General features: G+C 42.9%; 1 protein-coding gene across 6 annotated transcripts in view; it reads left to right on the forward strand.

Annotated features, from left to right (window-relative positions):
• atp11c (ATPase phospholipid transporting 11C) overlaps window positions 1-16,052 on the forward strand; it is a 41,244-nt gene that overhangs the window by 17,540 nt on the left and 7,652 nt on the right. For all 6 annotated transcript variants that reach the window (XM_041943710.1, XM_041943711.1, XM_041943712.1 and 3 more), the window contains exons 4-28: window positions 2,653-2,733; window positions 3,880-3,987; window positions 4,693-4,821; window positions 6,276-6,364; window positions 7,025-7,075; window positions 7,504-7,568; window positions 7,672-7,753; window positions 7,839-7,989; window positions 8,527-8,724; window positions 9,170-9,340; window positions 9,771-9,982; window positions 10,096-10,167; window positions 10,267-10,340; window positions 10,462-10,565; window positions 10,715-10,896; window positions 12,778-13,044; window positions 13,165-13,342; window positions 13,444-13,546; window positions 13,653-13,798; window positions 14,090-14,149; window positions 14,807-14,934; window positions 15,214-15,349; window positions 15,450-15,515; window positions 15,638-15,741; window positions 15,860-16,016. In XM_041943710.1, coding sequence (XP_041799644.1) covers window positions 2,653-2,733; window positions 3,880-3,987; window positions 4,693-4,821; window positions 6,276-6,364; window positions 7,025-7,075; window positions 7,504-7,568; window positions 7,672-7,753; window positions 7,839-7,989; window positions 8,527-8,724; window positions 9,170-9,340; window positions 9,771-9,982; window positions 10,096-10,167; window positions 10,267-10,340; window positions 10,462-10,565; window positions 10,715-10,896; window positions 12,778-13,044; window positions 13,165-13,342; window positions 13,444-13,546; window positions 13,653-13,798; window positions 14,090-14,149; window positions 14,807-14,934; window positions 15,214-15,349; window positions 15,450-15,515; window positions 15,638-15,741; window positions 15,860-16,016 — 3,114 coding nt within the window. The remainder of the gene's footprint in view (window positions 1-2,652; window positions 2,734-3,879; window positions 3,988-4,692; window positions 4,822-6,275; window positions 6,365-7,024; window positions 7,076-7,503; window positions 7,569-7,671; window positions 7,754-7,838; window positions 7,990-8,526; window positions 8,725-9,169; window positions 9,341-9,770; window positions 9,983-10,095; window positions 10,168-10,266; window positions 10,341-10,461; window positions 10,566-10,714; window positions 10,897-12,777; window positions 13,045-13,164; window positions 13,343-13,443; window positions 13,547-13,652; window positions 13,799-14,089; window positions 14,150-14,806; window positions 14,935-15,213; window positions 15,350-15,449; window positions 15,516-15,637; window positions 15,742-15,859; window positions 16,017-16,052) is intronic.

Genomic DNA, 16,052 nt, shown 5'->3' on the forward strand with positions numbered 1-16,052 from the left:
CACTCAGTTTTTTCCCATGCAGCCTGCTATTATATCAGAGAGAGAGAGGATGAGAGAGAAACAGGTACACAGACTCTGTGTGCACTCATTTTGCACTCGCATCTCGCAGACAGAAATAAACCTTCTCACTTCCCCTGAGAGGCTTCATGCAAATGCTCAACCAACACCCACATGTCATGCATCCTCCAACGCTGTCCTACCCTCCTTTTGTCTCTCCTTTTGTCGTTTGGTCTCTTTCCTTCTGCCTTTCTTTCCCCCATTCTCTCCCACATTCCACCCATCTCTCTGCAGCGCTGCACTGCTGACGTCAGCAGCCAGGAAGCCCTCTGTTCTTCTGAGTGCCACAAATAGACACAGGCTGATAAAAAAGCACCACTCTCCTATAAATAGCCCTGCATGTCTTTGCTCGAATGTGATCGAATGGGAATAGAGAGCTGTGAGAGAGCAAGAGAGAAGGGGGGGGTAGAGGCAGAACGAGGGGGTGAAGGGGTAGGAGGACACGAGGGCCCACAGCGCTGCCCCGGGACCCCGGGAGCCTGCTGTCTGTCGCTCACTCTGACACACTTCCCGGCTCAGATGAAGGGCTTTGTGCTGCTCAGCTCTGCAGCTCTGATATCGCACCAGCACATCAGCAGCAGCACACAGTTCGCTCCTATTACTGAGATTTTTTGGTTTTGCATTTGGTGCAGAGGAAGTGAAAAGGTATTTGGCCGCCCTGCAGTTTGGTGGGGATGAATCAGTACAAATAAACTATGAAAGACAAGCTCTGGGAGAATTGTGTGGTTTGGCAGAAGTGCAGCAGCTGAAGGTTTTGTGGAGGTTCTAGTTTATTGTTGCTGTATTTTCAATAATTATATTGTTGATACATTAAACGGCAGTAGAGACCTCATCCTATTCCAAAAATGATGGCTGTCCTTGATATGTGAAGCTTGTTAAGTCTGATTTCACACAGTACTGTAGTATGAGATTAAAAGAAAGCGTTTTTTTAGAATCACTGTTGATGAACACTAAAAAAAGACACCGCCACCATTTGTCTCTTTTTATAGTTCTCTACTGAACAGTTTCCATCAGAATTGTCATAGAAGTGCCAAAGATAAATCAACATCAAACAACATTTAGGCTGAAAGGTGGCTTTGTAAAGCATTCTCTCTGCGCTGTGATCACCCTTTGTCAAGTTTGGCCATCTGGCTGCTGCATCAGAGGGACACGCTGTACTCAATCCTCCCTGCAGTTGCTGTTTTGCTTTCTGTGATCAGTCAACCTTCAATACAGTCACACGAAAAAGAGATGTGACGTATTATAGGCAGAAATAAAGTGCTCCATCACCTTTCTCCAATGCTCATCACACTTGTGCTCTGGGAAAGGATCTGGTCCTGCCAAACAGCGGAGGGCTAACATGACCTGCGGATACCAAGCTTTTATCAAGAGGCATTCAATAATCCACTAGCTACATAGCCTGTGGCAATGTGTCAGGTGTAATGACTCATATACAGAGGCCTCATGTACACACTCTGCTCTTTTGGAGCATTGAGTACTCTCACCTCTGGCTCCCTACACCTGAGGCTACTGCGGCAGAATTATTACTTTTGCTTCTGTCTCACCGGAATCGCCAACCAGTACAAATATAATGCAGAGTCTCCTCTGAATCTGCACTCCTCCAAAGGGTCGATGTGCACCAGTCCATCTCTGCCTTGTAATTGATTTATCCTGCAGTTAATTGTAATCACAGTAAAGCTTGGGTAGGCTAGTAGCTGACTGCCCTTGTACTTTCTGTGAGTGTGTGTGTGTCCGTGTGTAAGTGAGTATAAATTGTGGCTGTGTACATGTCTGTCTTTGATAACTGAGTGAACAGCTTTTTTTTTTTTTTTCATTCTCAGTCCGAGTATAGGTGAGTAAAACATAGGAGACTGCCTCAAAACGCATTTCCTGCTCTTACATGAGCAACCAATGAGCTGGAAGTGTTGTGTCTGTGCGTGCAGGAACACACACTTCAGATCAGGGGGAGACCAGCCTGCAGGATCAGAAATGCCAGGGTAAATCCATCTTATGATGGTTTTAAGGCACAGACAAACACACAAGGCTGTTTGTGTGCTGGGATTTTAGCTGGAAGCCATGGTCAGGTGCTGCTTCTAAACTGCTTGTTTGGGATTACCTGGTCGCTGGTCCAACACATAGTCTTATTACACACATGCATAAAAAGGCAACACATACTATACTGATATATTCCCTCAAACACGGCTCAGGCAGGAAAGGTGAGTCCAGCAAAGCTTTGTGTTGGCCTGATCCCATGCCTTGGCAGAGACACAGAAGTGTTGGCATGCCTGCAGATTAAGCACTCTGTCCCCGGCCCATTTGATTAAAAGTTCTATGGTCCAGAACCTCCCTCACTGCCTTGCAAAATGTAAATGTCTCCCCTGTGTTTCCTACTGATGAACACATTTGGGGACAAGTAGAAACTCCTCACAGAAGCAGACTACACCCTGCATTTAGAGGACTATCTTAGCACAGGCTCCTCCCTCTGTAACCACAAACACACATGCGCTGCAGCAAGACTTTGTATACTGTATACTGTTCAAAGCATAGCATTTCAGTTTGAAGGTCATATGTTTGTTGTTGAGTGTTAAATGTTGACTTTCTGTTTTCCCACAATAGGTGATAGTGGACACCCCCACCAGCCCAGTCACCAGTGGCCTACCCTTATTTTTTGTGATCACAGTAACTGCAATCAAGCAGGTAGGACACTGCCTAGTGAGGCTGATGAGTGTTGATAATAGAAATGTTATTATGATTCGTATTGTCATGTCCTCACTTCCTCATATTGTTTCTCACTGCATTACACCCCCCCCCCATGTAACATAACAAGTCCCCCTGCCTTCATAACTCCCTTGCTGTGATTTTTGTATAAAGCACGTGACTAATGTTCTCTTGAGTTTTGTATTAATGTGCTCCGCTGTTGAATTCTGATTGGGGAAAAGATGAAATGGGTTCTCGGGGAATGCGAGCAAATGGGGAGAGAGGGAGCAAGTCTATTACAGAGATACAAATTATCAAGGGGGGTGTCTGTTTCTTTGACTCCGTTGCTGTCATGTCCTAGCTTCAGATGTATTGTTTTAGGACTGGCTTTTTAGTTAGTCTACCGCTGGGGCTTTGAAATGCACAATAATAGGTGGACTTCCTTCTGAAAATATATGGGATGCACTGATAGTGCTGGAGCACCCTCAGCCAAGCTTTGAAGTGGGACACCAAGGCGGTCTGCCCGACTCCATTAGTCAGGCTGAGGTGAACTGTATAGTTCAACTGGCCATCCGTGGAATCCCTTCCCTCCCCTCCCCGCTCTCCCCCTTTCATCCACCTGGCATCATTTTTCTGCATCACTCAACCAGACTTTCTCTCTCCTCCCATCACCTTTCCCGCTAAGTCCACTTTCTGGCTTGAGCTCCACCTTGGCACACACTCTGGTTTCCCTCTTTACCCTCTGCATCTCTGCACCATCTCGTCTATCTCCATCACAATCTTTAAGTACTTATGAAGTCTACACTAGACTTTGTGCCTTATGCTGCTGCAGCCCCAGGTTTTTTTTTTTGTTTTTTTTAACCAGACTCAGTATTATTTCATGGTGTATTGTTCCAATGCACTGCTGGACAGCAGCTATCCCATTCTGCTGCTGTAGGCACTCTTTTTAACATAATAATGAAATACTAAATGTAAAGATTATATTGTATGCACAGACATTTCTTTGTGTCTTACTCTCCTTTACCAAACTTTTACTGTGGGATAGTATGTACTGATATTAGTTGTCAATGTCCTGAGGGTACTGGAGACAAACCTTTTGTTGTACTAGCTAAATAACGCAAATCTGATTTTGACATTTTGCCGCAGGGCTATGAGGACTGGCTACGACACAAGGCTGACAATGAGGTGAATAAGTACCCAGTGACAGTGCTAGAGGACGGCCGGAGGATACGGAAGGAGAGTGAGAAGATCAAGGTACCCTGATATTTCCTTAGTGACATGTCCAGAGAGAAGCTACATGCAGCTCGGTATGGCTGTGTTTGGAATATATGCACCGGGCAGAATGTTGCTCAGCCAAACTGATTTGATGTTCAGACATGGGTGTTATGGTTATTAATGTAACCAGGGCGTTGTGTGCAGGCCATTTCTCCAATGCATTCTTTACTGTTTGCTGTAGGTAACAGTGTTTTCAGACATTTACGTCTATTCAAAAAGTTAAACGGGCATTAAAAACTATTTTTCAATATTCAGAGTGAACTAAATGACTCCTGGTTGTGTTAAAGTTCTGCTGCTGACACCACTGAGAATGAGCAGCTGTCAAAACCAAAACATTGTTCCTTTGTTTAAAACAGTGGACAGCTGCTCCCAGCACAGGAGCTCACACAAGTTAACTGTAAGCTGCCTCCTAGTGCTAAATGGACTCGAGCTAAAGTAAATATTTTGCAAGCCAAAGAGAGCCAGAGGTTTTGTCCGTAGTTGGCAGACCAAACCGGAGCTAAAAGGTGAGTGAATATTGACCAGCGGTCATGTTGTGGAGTCCTTCTCCTCCCAAGTGGTAAAATTGCTTAAAACTGAGGTTGTTTAAATCTCATCCTGTGGCAAATCCCACTGATCTGATGCCTAACAAGTAGGTGAAAGCAAATTGTGATGAGGCGTGTTTGGTCGTGTTTCTTTGATCAGGTTGGAGATGTTGTGGAGGTGGAGGAAGATGAGACCTTTCCCTGTGATTTAATACTCCTGCAGTCTAGCCGAGATGATGACACATGCTTTGTTACCACAGCAAGTCTGGATGGAGAGTCCAACCATAAAGTAAGAAGGAGTGCTCTGCTGTATGTGTGTTCGTGTGTGACTTTGAAGAGGAAACTTAAAATTTGTTTAGCTATAGTTATTTGATGGTTATATAAATGTGATGGTTATGTGGATTAGGAGAAGGAAATTGCATGTTGAAGCGCATTCATTTATAGTTTTTGTTTTGTCACAGCTGACCCTTCACTGAACCATGTTAGCATGTCAGGCTAACTAGTTTACTAGTTACCAAGTGTTACATCCAAAGTGGCCCACTGTTCTGGGCAGACACATCCACTCTTGGTGGATTTGTCCATCTGTGAGCCCAGATGCAACTATATCGGAATTTACAGTAACGATGTAATGATAGCAGCCCAGTCTTGCTCTTTGTTTGTTTTGGGGAAGTTCACCCGCCAGCAACTCCAGCCAAACATCCATTAGATATCATTGCATTTGCCAAACTCATGGCTTATTCCTCATATTCTCAAATTCTTCTCTTGTAAAAGTGAAGCACGCTGTTTGAAAACACTGTGAAGCATAGCCCAAAACCTTGACCAGGTATGTTTTTCAGTGGTAAGCATCCAAACAATTCAATAGTTATGTTAGAATCAATAACATTTCCAATAGCCTACCTTTTTAATTATTTTTACATATATATATTTTTTTTAATACCATGCTATGAGACGAACTAGCTCTATCCTGAAATACGCTAACAGTGCTCCATTACATGGATCAACAACTGGTGAGAATGCTGATGTTATGCCTGGTAGGTGTAGCTTCATCATCAGTCTTTTAATGTATGCAGCCATCAAGTACATACTTAAGACCCTTTTTCAAGGTTCTTATTTTAAAATGTGTCACATGGACACGTCAGCTGACTCACAGAGTTTAAGCATTAGCATTAGCTTACATTAGCGAGACACATTTATAAAGTCTGCTAGGGAGAGTTGTCTGCAAGAAATGAGAGGCCTGCTTTTGTTTACATCTGTGTGGAGTCAAAGACCTAGTGTTTGAAACATCACCTTGAATTTCGATGTTAAATCTGCCACTGCTGACACTGTAAACTCTATACGTGCAGTGTAAGAGTCGAAAGCTTGGCAGACATAACAACAGTAACTATAGAAGGCAGGGCTGGGTGAAGGGTCAATTGTTGCAGTTCTCTACATGCACTTGTCCGGACACGTATTAATTGTGTTTTATAATTATCAGGAACTTGAATCTGTATATTTCACAGTTGTTTTCAGAGACAAGGAAGTTGTATTTATCAGCCTTGGTTTGAAGAAAGTTCAAGTTTCTCAGAAATATGTGTTCCTCAGAAATATGTGTTTGTACCTTTTTGTGTGAGTCACAGATTCTGCGCATCTTTTATCTTCCTATTTTCCTGTACTGTCTGTGTGTGAGAGATTAAAATTATCAGTTGACCTGAGCCAGTCAACACTCACCCTCTGTCTCTCTCTCTCCCTATTCCATTTGTCCAGACACACTACACAGTGCCAGACACAGAGAAGGATCTGGAATCTCTCATCGCCACCATTGAGTGTGAACAGCCACAGCCTGACCTTTACAAGTAGGCACTCATCATGTGGCCCCAGCAAGTTTACACCATGAGAATGCATTGCCTGTGGTTTGTTGGGCAATGGATTAACTCAATGCCAGTTGAAAATGTCCAAAGTGACTCTTATATTAACATGTAGATTGTTAAGTGGAGATGTTTTGGTGAGCCATAGTCTATTTATGTTTGGTTGCTTTCGTATTAGGAATAGTGAAAGTGGGCCTGGTATTTCCGCTTATCTTTGGTCTGCTCAAAGAGAGTTGATTCTTATTCACAGTCAACACACAGCCTTTGGCTCCCCCTTGGGGCAAAGAGTGCGACTATTGTCATTTAGCCAGGCATCAGAATGGTGTTTGAGACGTGCAAAGTAAGCTATGGTGCCAGATGCTTGCTATTCAGTGTCAATAAAACTGACAGTGTGCTGCTGGCTAACCACCAGTGATTAGCTGGCTCCCAAACCTCTGCAACTGATTTTAGGTCAATGAGTACTTACAGTTTTGTAAAGTAAATGTACTCTGCATGGATTGGGATGCCTCAAGTTCAAATTCACTCTGGTATTAACAGGTTGAATGATATGCAAAACAAATATCATATGTATGTAAGTATGTATGTATGTAAGTAAGTATGTTTTACAAATGACTTTAGCTTCTGAGCGCGTATGTCATTTTGTTCCAGGTTTGTGGGCCGTATGCACATTGACAAAAACAATCAGGAGCCCGTTGTAAGGTGAGAGCACTCACGCACAGCTTTCTCAGCTCACTTTAAGTGAGAGCAAAATCAAAACGCAGTTGCTTAAGCACTCATTTGTTTCCCTTTGCATCACCAACAAATCATTGTTCCATTGATCCTTCATTGCAGACAAGCATTAAAATTAAAACGGGCTGGCATTGCTTCAGCCACTGTTTCCAAAGCACTCCCACAGGCATTTATCATTGACTACTTTGTAATGGCCATATAAACAAATGCCAGTGTCCTTCTCAAGAACACTGGGACCGATGTAAGCCCAGACTGCAGTCATACTGTGTATTGTCACTGCGTATTTTAGAGCGGATGCCAGTTTGCCTGCCAGTTTTCCATTTAGAGAATGTAGGAGTGTGTGGCCTGCACAGCTTGTGTATGACCGAACTGTTTGATCTACTGATGGGATTTTGCAGGTCTTTGGGCCCGGAAAACCTTCTGCTGAAAGGGGCAACCTTAAAGAACACTCAGAAAATCTGTGGTAAGTGAAACCTGAGTTGTTTTATTACAATAACTTGTATTATTAGAGGTAGCTTGTTATCTAAAAAGGTTCTCGTCTTCTTTTCCTCCTTTTCTTTCTCAAGGTGTTGCAGTTTACACTGGCATGGAGACAAAGATGGCGCTCAACTACCAGGGCAAGTCTCAGAAACGCTCTGCTGTGGAGAAGTAAGTTTAGAGGATATTGTGTGAACATGTTTAAAATATGTGACATATCTTTGGTCCTTATTAATTTGATTTCTTATATTTTCAGGTCTATCAATGCCTTCCTTCTGGTTTACCTTTGCATACTGGTGAGCAAGGCCCTTGTGTGCACCACTCTAAAGTATGTGTGGCAGAGCAAGCCTGGGCAGGATGAGCCTTGGTACAATGAGAAAACCCAGAGAGAGAAGGACACCAACCTGGTGAGTACGCAGTTAAACAACCTGTCTGTGTTTGTTGTCGAAACAATGAACTGTGAGCTATGTGAACTTTGTCTGGCAGCGAACAACTCAAACCAAGCCTATATCAGAAATGGTGAAACACGTTCTGACACATTGTTGAGAGCAGCATGAGAATTACCATTGCATTGCCTGAGTACACTGTATTATAATCATTGTAATACCCTCTTCTGATCCACACTTATAAAACTCTACTGAGCAAAGTGGCCACTGCAGACGTACATCGTGATATGGTCCATTTCCTCGGCTCTTAACCATCTGCCCTAGCCCTCAAAGAACTGTGAACATTGTGATACAACCCTATGATTTCCATCATGTCCTCATTTTCTTAGCTTGAATAATCTCAAACTTCTGGTCTCAATTTAAGCACATTATGTACGTAATGCTTACGGAATGCAGTGCAGCCAGCCACCCTTCAAGACACAAGTGAAGCAATATCTGATAACAAGATCAGAAAAATGTTTAAATATCTGTCTGTGTTCTCATTTTTTTCCCCAACAGTACTTAAAGATGTTCACCGACTTCCTGTCCTTCATGGTGCTCTTCAACTTCATCATTCCGGTTTCCATGTATGTGACGGTCGAGATGCAGAAGTTTTTAGGATCCTTTTTCATCACGTGGGACAAGGACTTCTTTGACCCTGAAATCAAGGAGGGGGCACTAGTCAACACTTCAGACCTCAATGAGGAACTGGGACAGGTCAGGCAGCTGGGCAGAACGAAATGAAACATTTTATTCCAAGAAATGTATGTAAAGAGGGAATTGTTTTCTGATTAGATAAGAGGATGTTGATCCACCAGAGGAGGAATTCTGTGTGTTACACCAGCACAAAGACAGAAATAAATTAAAATGGAGTCCATGACAATGTGCTCTCCAGATTCATCTGAACAGTTGACTGTGCTGTCCTAACTTCTCCTGTTTTTTATAGCACTTCTGACTCAAACAGCGGCACCATAGATCAGTCACACTTGGTTTGCCAGATGATTACTTCAATTAAAGGCGATGCTTCGTGAAACTGATTAATGCAGAGTAATTCTTTCTGGGAGTAATTGCCTAATCTTATTGTTGGAACCTGTTAAATGGCCAACAGAATTTTTATGGGTTTGGAATAGTCTGTCATGTCTTTTTATCACATTGCCTGCAGGTGGAGTACGTCTTCACAGACAAGACAGGCACCCTAACTCAGAATAACATGGAGTTCATAGAGTGCTGCATCGACGGTTTCCAGTACAAGTACCGGGACGCAAGCTCGGAGTTGGACGGATTTTGTGTCACAGATGGACCTGTGAGCAAACTACAGCAGAAAGCTGGCAAGGTGGGTGCTGTGGTGTCCCTCCATATGTTGTTAAATTCACACAAGCGGCAACATATGGCTATTACATAGCTCGCTGCTCAGAAAGACCCTTCATAGGGCACCCACATACAGTCTCCTTGACATGTCAACATAAGCACTCAACATGGAGGGTGAGCAGAGCGGCTGTGTGCTCTTGACGTGAGCTCCTGATAACACTTTACAGACTGTTGTATTTGAACATGCATGTGGGTAAGAAGTCATTACCGATAAATGGGTGTAAATCCAAGGCTTTATCTAAGCTCCAGCTACTGTATATGGCTCCACATGGGGCTGTTAGTTAACCATAAATTAACTAATAGTTGTTCATTAAAGAAGGTTTGTACATTCATTTTATTTAAACACAGTTTATCTTATATTACTGTATTAAGCCATGTTCATGTTGTGTTATTAGGAGAGGGAGGAGCTGTTTCTGCGTGCCCTGTGTCTGTGCCACACAGTCCAGGTGAAGGAGTCTACAGAGCAGGGTCAAGGCCAAGGGGACGGACTGGTTGACCAGGTGGATGGCTTAGGGGTGGATGGAGAGGTGGTCTGCCCTCCGCAGGAGCAGAGGGGCTTTATAGCCTCTTCACCCGATGAGGTTGCTCTGGTCAAGGGTGCCATGAAGTAAGAGATGGGCTGTCAGAGGGCAGCATTCACAGATTTTCATGACAGCATTCATTCACATAGCACATGAGGACATAAAGGGCTCATTTGTGATCATTTGTCTCCATCTGCAGGTATGGCTTTACATTTCTGGGTCTCGAAAGTAAAACCATGAAAATTCTCAACAGGAACAATGACATTGAATTGTAAGTCGGTAATTACAAGGATAAAGTTTTAAGCTTTAATTTATGTTATTTACTTTTGTGCTACAACTTTATTTTATTTCCATTTTCTACTCCCCAAAGGTATGAACTGCTTCACGTGCTGAACTTTGACCCAGTGAGAAGGCGAATGAGTGTAATAGTCAGATCAAAATCAGGTGAGCTTGACTGTTACTGTCGCATTTATTGCATCGAGTGTGATTTAGTGTTGGCCTTCAGCACTCACCATGCTGTGTGTTTCTTTGCGTGTCTTTACGTTTGCGTGTTTCTTGCGTCCAGGTGATACACTGCTCTTCTGTAAGGGAGCAGACTCGTCTATCTTCTCACGCGTCAGACAGGAGGAGGTCGAAAGGATACGCATGCATGTAGAGCGTAATGCGACGGTGGGTGACATAAACAAATTGCCTCTCCAAATCCAGCAGTTGCTGTTACGTTTATCCTTTAGGGTCTGTCTGGTTTTTATTTAAGATTACAATGGTGTGAAGGCTTTTGCACTTTCTTTTTGTGACATTGGGTGCCATGTGTGTTCCAGGAGGGCTACCGGACGCTGTGTGTGGCCTACAAAATTCTCAGTGCGGAGGAGTACGCCCAGGCAGATGCAGGATTGAGGGAAGCTAGACTGGCTCTGCAGGACAGAGAGGAGAAGCTCATGACTGTTTACAACCAAGTGGAGACCGGCATGAGTCTAATAGGAGCCACTGCTGTGGAAGATCGGTGCGTGCTCACACACAAGTCTCACCGATGAGCCAGCAGATGTTTAAAGTTTTTGAATGCCTTGCATTTTTTCTTCCATGTTGCTGTTGTCCTTCTTTCTCATTAAAGATCAGCACCAAGAATTTTATTGGGAAAAAATAGCTTACATAAATAAATCTTAGAATAAACCTAAAATTGATCTGAGACTTTACAGAAGGCAGCAATAGACATCCTGTGCTGACTTATTGTTCTTAAAGCTCCTCTCCTTTCATTGCTTCAGTCCATAAAAACTAATCTCTGTTCATCAAAATGACATATTTAGAAGTTTTTTCTCATGAAAAACAATCTCTTCGTGGCTTAAAATAGCTTGGATGTAATGTGAAGATCTAAATAGTCCCCGCCTCTATCTCCACCCGCTTCTCTGCTGCTCGCCTGCTGCTCGAGTGTACCTGCTCATCAGACTTGTTTTCTGTTTCCCTCACTGCTTTACCCTGCTCAATGGCAGGTGGTAATATAGGAGTAATATAGGAGTAATTCATCCTTACATGTTCAACCTGGAAACTGATTCTAAATAAGAGAAACCCCAAGTTTTCTGTCGGAATCAGTCATCATCTAGTTCAGCAGCTGTTTTGAGTAATGCTTCCCCCAAGCTATATGAAATATCCTGTCAGCATTTGACATTAATCATCATGTAACTTGGAAGGCGAACTTGCACACTACATTTGTTTGGACACAGTCAACAGATAAAACACAAGAAAGAAACTTACCAACATGTTGTTGTATACTTGCTGTTTCCCCACGATGAATGGGTGGTGCAGCATCTGGCTTTAATCTAAGTTTTGTGGCTAAACAGAGTTCTGGAAAAACAGCTCCTGCAGGCTACAGTTCAGCTCTTGGATTTTAAGATCCTTTTGTAAGACGTGAATCACTGTTTCTCGTTTAGCAACTTTGCAACCAAAAACAGAACATGTCTCTTCTATGGTTTTGAAAATAGTGAATCTTAAATTGCAAAATACCGATATGTAGCTACACCTGGCTTCACCTCTGATGCTCTTCGCTTCATTGTAGCTCCACTCTGCAAGTTCACGGGATTGGTTCCTCAGATATGTGATGTTCGAAACCCAGCTGTTTGAATCCTGTTTGAATGCATGTTTGAGGGACAACTGTCATTGGTCCACTGTAGCTCCAAAGTGGAAATACTCAGAAATGCTTATTTTGTTCATGATATGTTTTGCAGCATATGTACACATTGTCAGGGTTAAATACTTGATTTTCATTGGAGAGGATCTTTATACTAGATAGGAGCTTCATTGTTCCTCATTTTGTTATGTTCAGATACTGTCAATTTAACCTAAACACTTCCAGCTGCTGTTTGTCAGGAGAAGCCTTTCCCCTTTCCCTGCTACATACCCTGCATCACATGTCATCAGATTCCTGGTAGTGTTTTGTTCAGAATGACTAATATAACTCCACCTAAAATAGTGGTAACAGCCAGAACTGCTTTTTTTCCCCCAGAACTTTGTAATGTAAACTCATACTGCCATCTTGTGGTTGACATTGTGTACTCCTCCACAAACTGAGATATGAAAACTGAATAACAGGCAACTTGTATTATTTTAGAATTAGTATTGATGTTGCCATATATGCCTGTCTTAGTGAAGACAGTCTCTTCCTCATTTAAGAGCCATTTTCAACAGAAACCAGCAGCTCAGCATGTTCAGTTGTGTTGTGTCATAGAGCGATCTCCTTTTGCTATAATGCAGTTGACTAATCATCCTGTGAAACTTAACCGTGATGCCCATGGTTTTGCTCAACTGTTGGGTTTTCTTTCTTGTGATAGTATCAGAATCTTAGAGTTAGTGTATTAATCTTTCACTTGTCTCTTCCTCTTCTTTCCCCCAGGCTTCAAGAGGAGGCAGCAGAGACCATGGAGGCTCTGCAGGGTGCAGGCATTAAAGTTTGGGTCCTAACGGGGGACAAGATGGAGACGGCAAAGTCCACCTGTTATGCTTGTAGGCTGTTCCAGAGAAATACGGAGCTGTTGGAGCTGACAGTGCGTACTCTGGAGGATGAAGGGAAGAGGCGTGAGGAACGACTGCACGAGCTGTTGCTTGAGTACCACAAGAAAGCTGTACAGGATGCACCACCAGTTAAAGCAGGTGTCACCAGGTCGGTATCCTGACTTACATGTAGGTTATTATGGGATACTTTACTCTTATATCATGGTGATCATTTAACCAAACTAAATCTTATTGATGGTTAAAGCCATTTCCCTGTTCTGTTTTGCAGGAGCTGGTCTTCGGCGGGCCAGGACTACGGCTTTATCATAGATGGAGCCACTCTGTCGATGGTGCTCAACTCCTCCTCTGAATCCAACTCGAGTCGCTACAAGAACCTGTTCCTGCAGATTTGTCAAAACTGCACGTCTGTGCTCTGCTGCCGCATGGCTCCTCTCCAGAAGGCACAGGTCTGAATGATCAGTTAAAATGTGGAAAATGTTTACTCGTTAAGAGCTGAAATAATTCCTATATTTTTAATTGTTGCCCCTCTGTGTTGCTCCATCTTTAGATAGTTAAAATGGTGAAGAACTCTAAAGGCAGCCCCATCACCCTTTCCATTGGAGATGGTGCCAATGACGTCAGCATGATTTTGGAAGCTCATGTTGGCATTGGTGAGAAATGTCATGCTGCAGCTGGCTAACAGAGCTCTTATTTCTGCTCCAGATGGAGGGAAGGGTAGCCTTTTGCTGTGTGTGATATTTGTTCTTGGTGTTTCAGGTATTAAGGGTAAAGAGGGTCGGCAGGCAGTGAGGAACAGTGATTATGCCATCCCCAAACTCAAGCACCTCAAGAAACTTTTGTTGGCTCATGGGCATCTCTACTATGTTCGCATTGCACACCTGGTGCAATATTTCTTTTACAAGGTACGCTTCTCACGTTACCTTTACATCATTACTCAGGCTAAGAACTTGCTGTGGGTTTCAGCAAAGCCTGTATTTCCCAAATAAACCCACATACTAACGAGATTTGAGGATTATGTGGTGAAGAGACAGATTTGACAGAATCAATCCTCTTAGCAAATTAAACAGGTTGAACTCAGGTTAATGTATTTGTACCTACATTATAAGCACACAAGAACTTCCAAATGCATTTGATGCTCTTTGATGTTCCTGTGCATCATCGTGAGCCTGTTCTCTTTCTCCATTTGCCTGCAGAACCTTTGCTTCATCTTACCTCAGTTTTTGTACCAGTTCTTCTGTGGCTACTCCCAGCAAGTGAGTATGTCCTGAGGCCCTTTGAGGTTCAAAGATATTCTGAACATGAAAGGAGAAAGTGTCCCTTGAATCCGCTCCTCCTGCTCTTTCCCTCAGATTGCCCCTCCGTCTCTGTCCCTGGGATGTTTGAGCTTCATATGTTTAAGATAATACAGTGTCATGTTCAGCCACCATGGCACATCGTAATGTGTATATTTTGTTGTCATGGTGACAGGACATGTGTGTTGTCGCACTGCTACCAACGTAATGACTTAACAGTACAGAATAGCGATGCAGGTATGAATTACATGACCCGATTGCAGCTTGGAGCACATTGATGAATTCACTTAATGAGAAATAAATATGAAATATTAATTAGTCTATTCAGTAGGACAATATAGATATTTATAGTATAGATAATTGATTAAGTTTTGGTATTTCTATTTGTAAAAGTGAATATTTCATTCTCCCTCATGCCACATGGCCCCTGACATAAATCTTGCATAAGTGCATCAAATATGTAATATAAGCTTGCTTATATTACATACTTGATGTACAAGAATGATGGTGTGTGTGAGCTTTGTCCTCTCCGTGATATTAACCCTGGTTGCCCCTACCCTCCTCCTCTTCCTTACCAACCTCCCCTTCACTCCCCCCTCCTGCTCCCATCCTCCCCAGCCCCTGTATGACGCGGCCTATCTGACGATGTACAACATCTGCTTCACCTCTATGCCCATCCTGGCTTACAGCCTCTTGGAGCAGCACATCTGCATGGAGGTTCTGCTGGACAACGCTACCTTCTACAGGTAAACCTGGGAACTTTGGCTTATCTGCAGCACAATTCAAAAATGATGATGTGTAAATTAAGATTTTCTTCTTTATGTTGTAGTTCTAAGATTGCTGTTTTGAGCTATAATAACTCAAATAAATGATTGAATGGCTAATCTTTATTTTTATCTTTAAGAAATAATTACAAAAAGTGAAAAACATAAATATACCAAAGTACTTTAACAATCACAAAAACTAAAAGTGAAATTACAGCAGTGACTCACAACGCAAACTTTCTCTTTCATGACTTCCTTTAGAGATATTGCTAAGAATGCCATGTTACGATGGGGACCATTCCTCTACTGGACTTTACTTGGAGTCTTCCATGGCTTGCTCTTCTTCTTTGGTGTTCGATATTTGTTCAGTAACCCAGCACTGCAGGATAACGGCCAGGTTTGATTTAATTCACCTTCTAAGTGGTTGTGACATTAATTTTCTTGGTTCAACATTGTCTCCTCAGTACTATTCACTCATTTGTAATATTTAAACGCAGGTTTTTGGGAACTGGTCGTACGGAACAATTGTGTTCACTGTCCTCGTCTTCACTGTCACTCTAAAGGTAAACTAATCCCCTCTTGTTTGTTTATCTTATGAAGATATATTGTCTTGCAGAACATTAACTGGCAACGTGTGTTTGGATATTTGACACACACATTTAGCGACTTTTCTCTGCCACTCTAGCTCGCTCTGGACACACGACACTGGACATGGATCAACCACTTCGTAATCTGGGGCTCCCTGGCTTTCTACGTGTTTTTCAGCTTCTTCTGGGGAGGAATAATATGGTTAGAAAACAACTCGGGATGAAATGTCCTACATAGTAGCTGACCTGTTATTTTCATTTCTGCTCAACCCCTGTTGCTCGTCCAGTCGGCGTAAACCAAAGTGTTCCCTCTCCTGCAGGCCTTTCCTGAGGCAGCAACGTTTGTACTTTGTGTTTGCCAACATGCTGAGCTCGGTGTCAGCCTGGCTGGTCATCATCCTGCTCATCCTGCTCAGCCTACTGCCAGAGATCCTGCTCGTGGTGTTCCGCAAACCCCGCGGGCCTCACGCTCGACAGGTAGAGCTGAAACACACACACACACACACACACATT

Source organism: Chelmon rostratus, chromosome 9 (genome assembly GCF_017976325.1).
Source record: "Chelmon rostratus isolate fCheRos1 chromosome 9, fCheRos1.pri, whole genome shotgun sequence".
Taxonomy (NCBI): domain Eukaryota; kingdom Metazoa; phylum Chordata; class Actinopteri; order Chaetodontiformes; family Chaetodontidae; genus Chelmon; species Chelmon rostratus.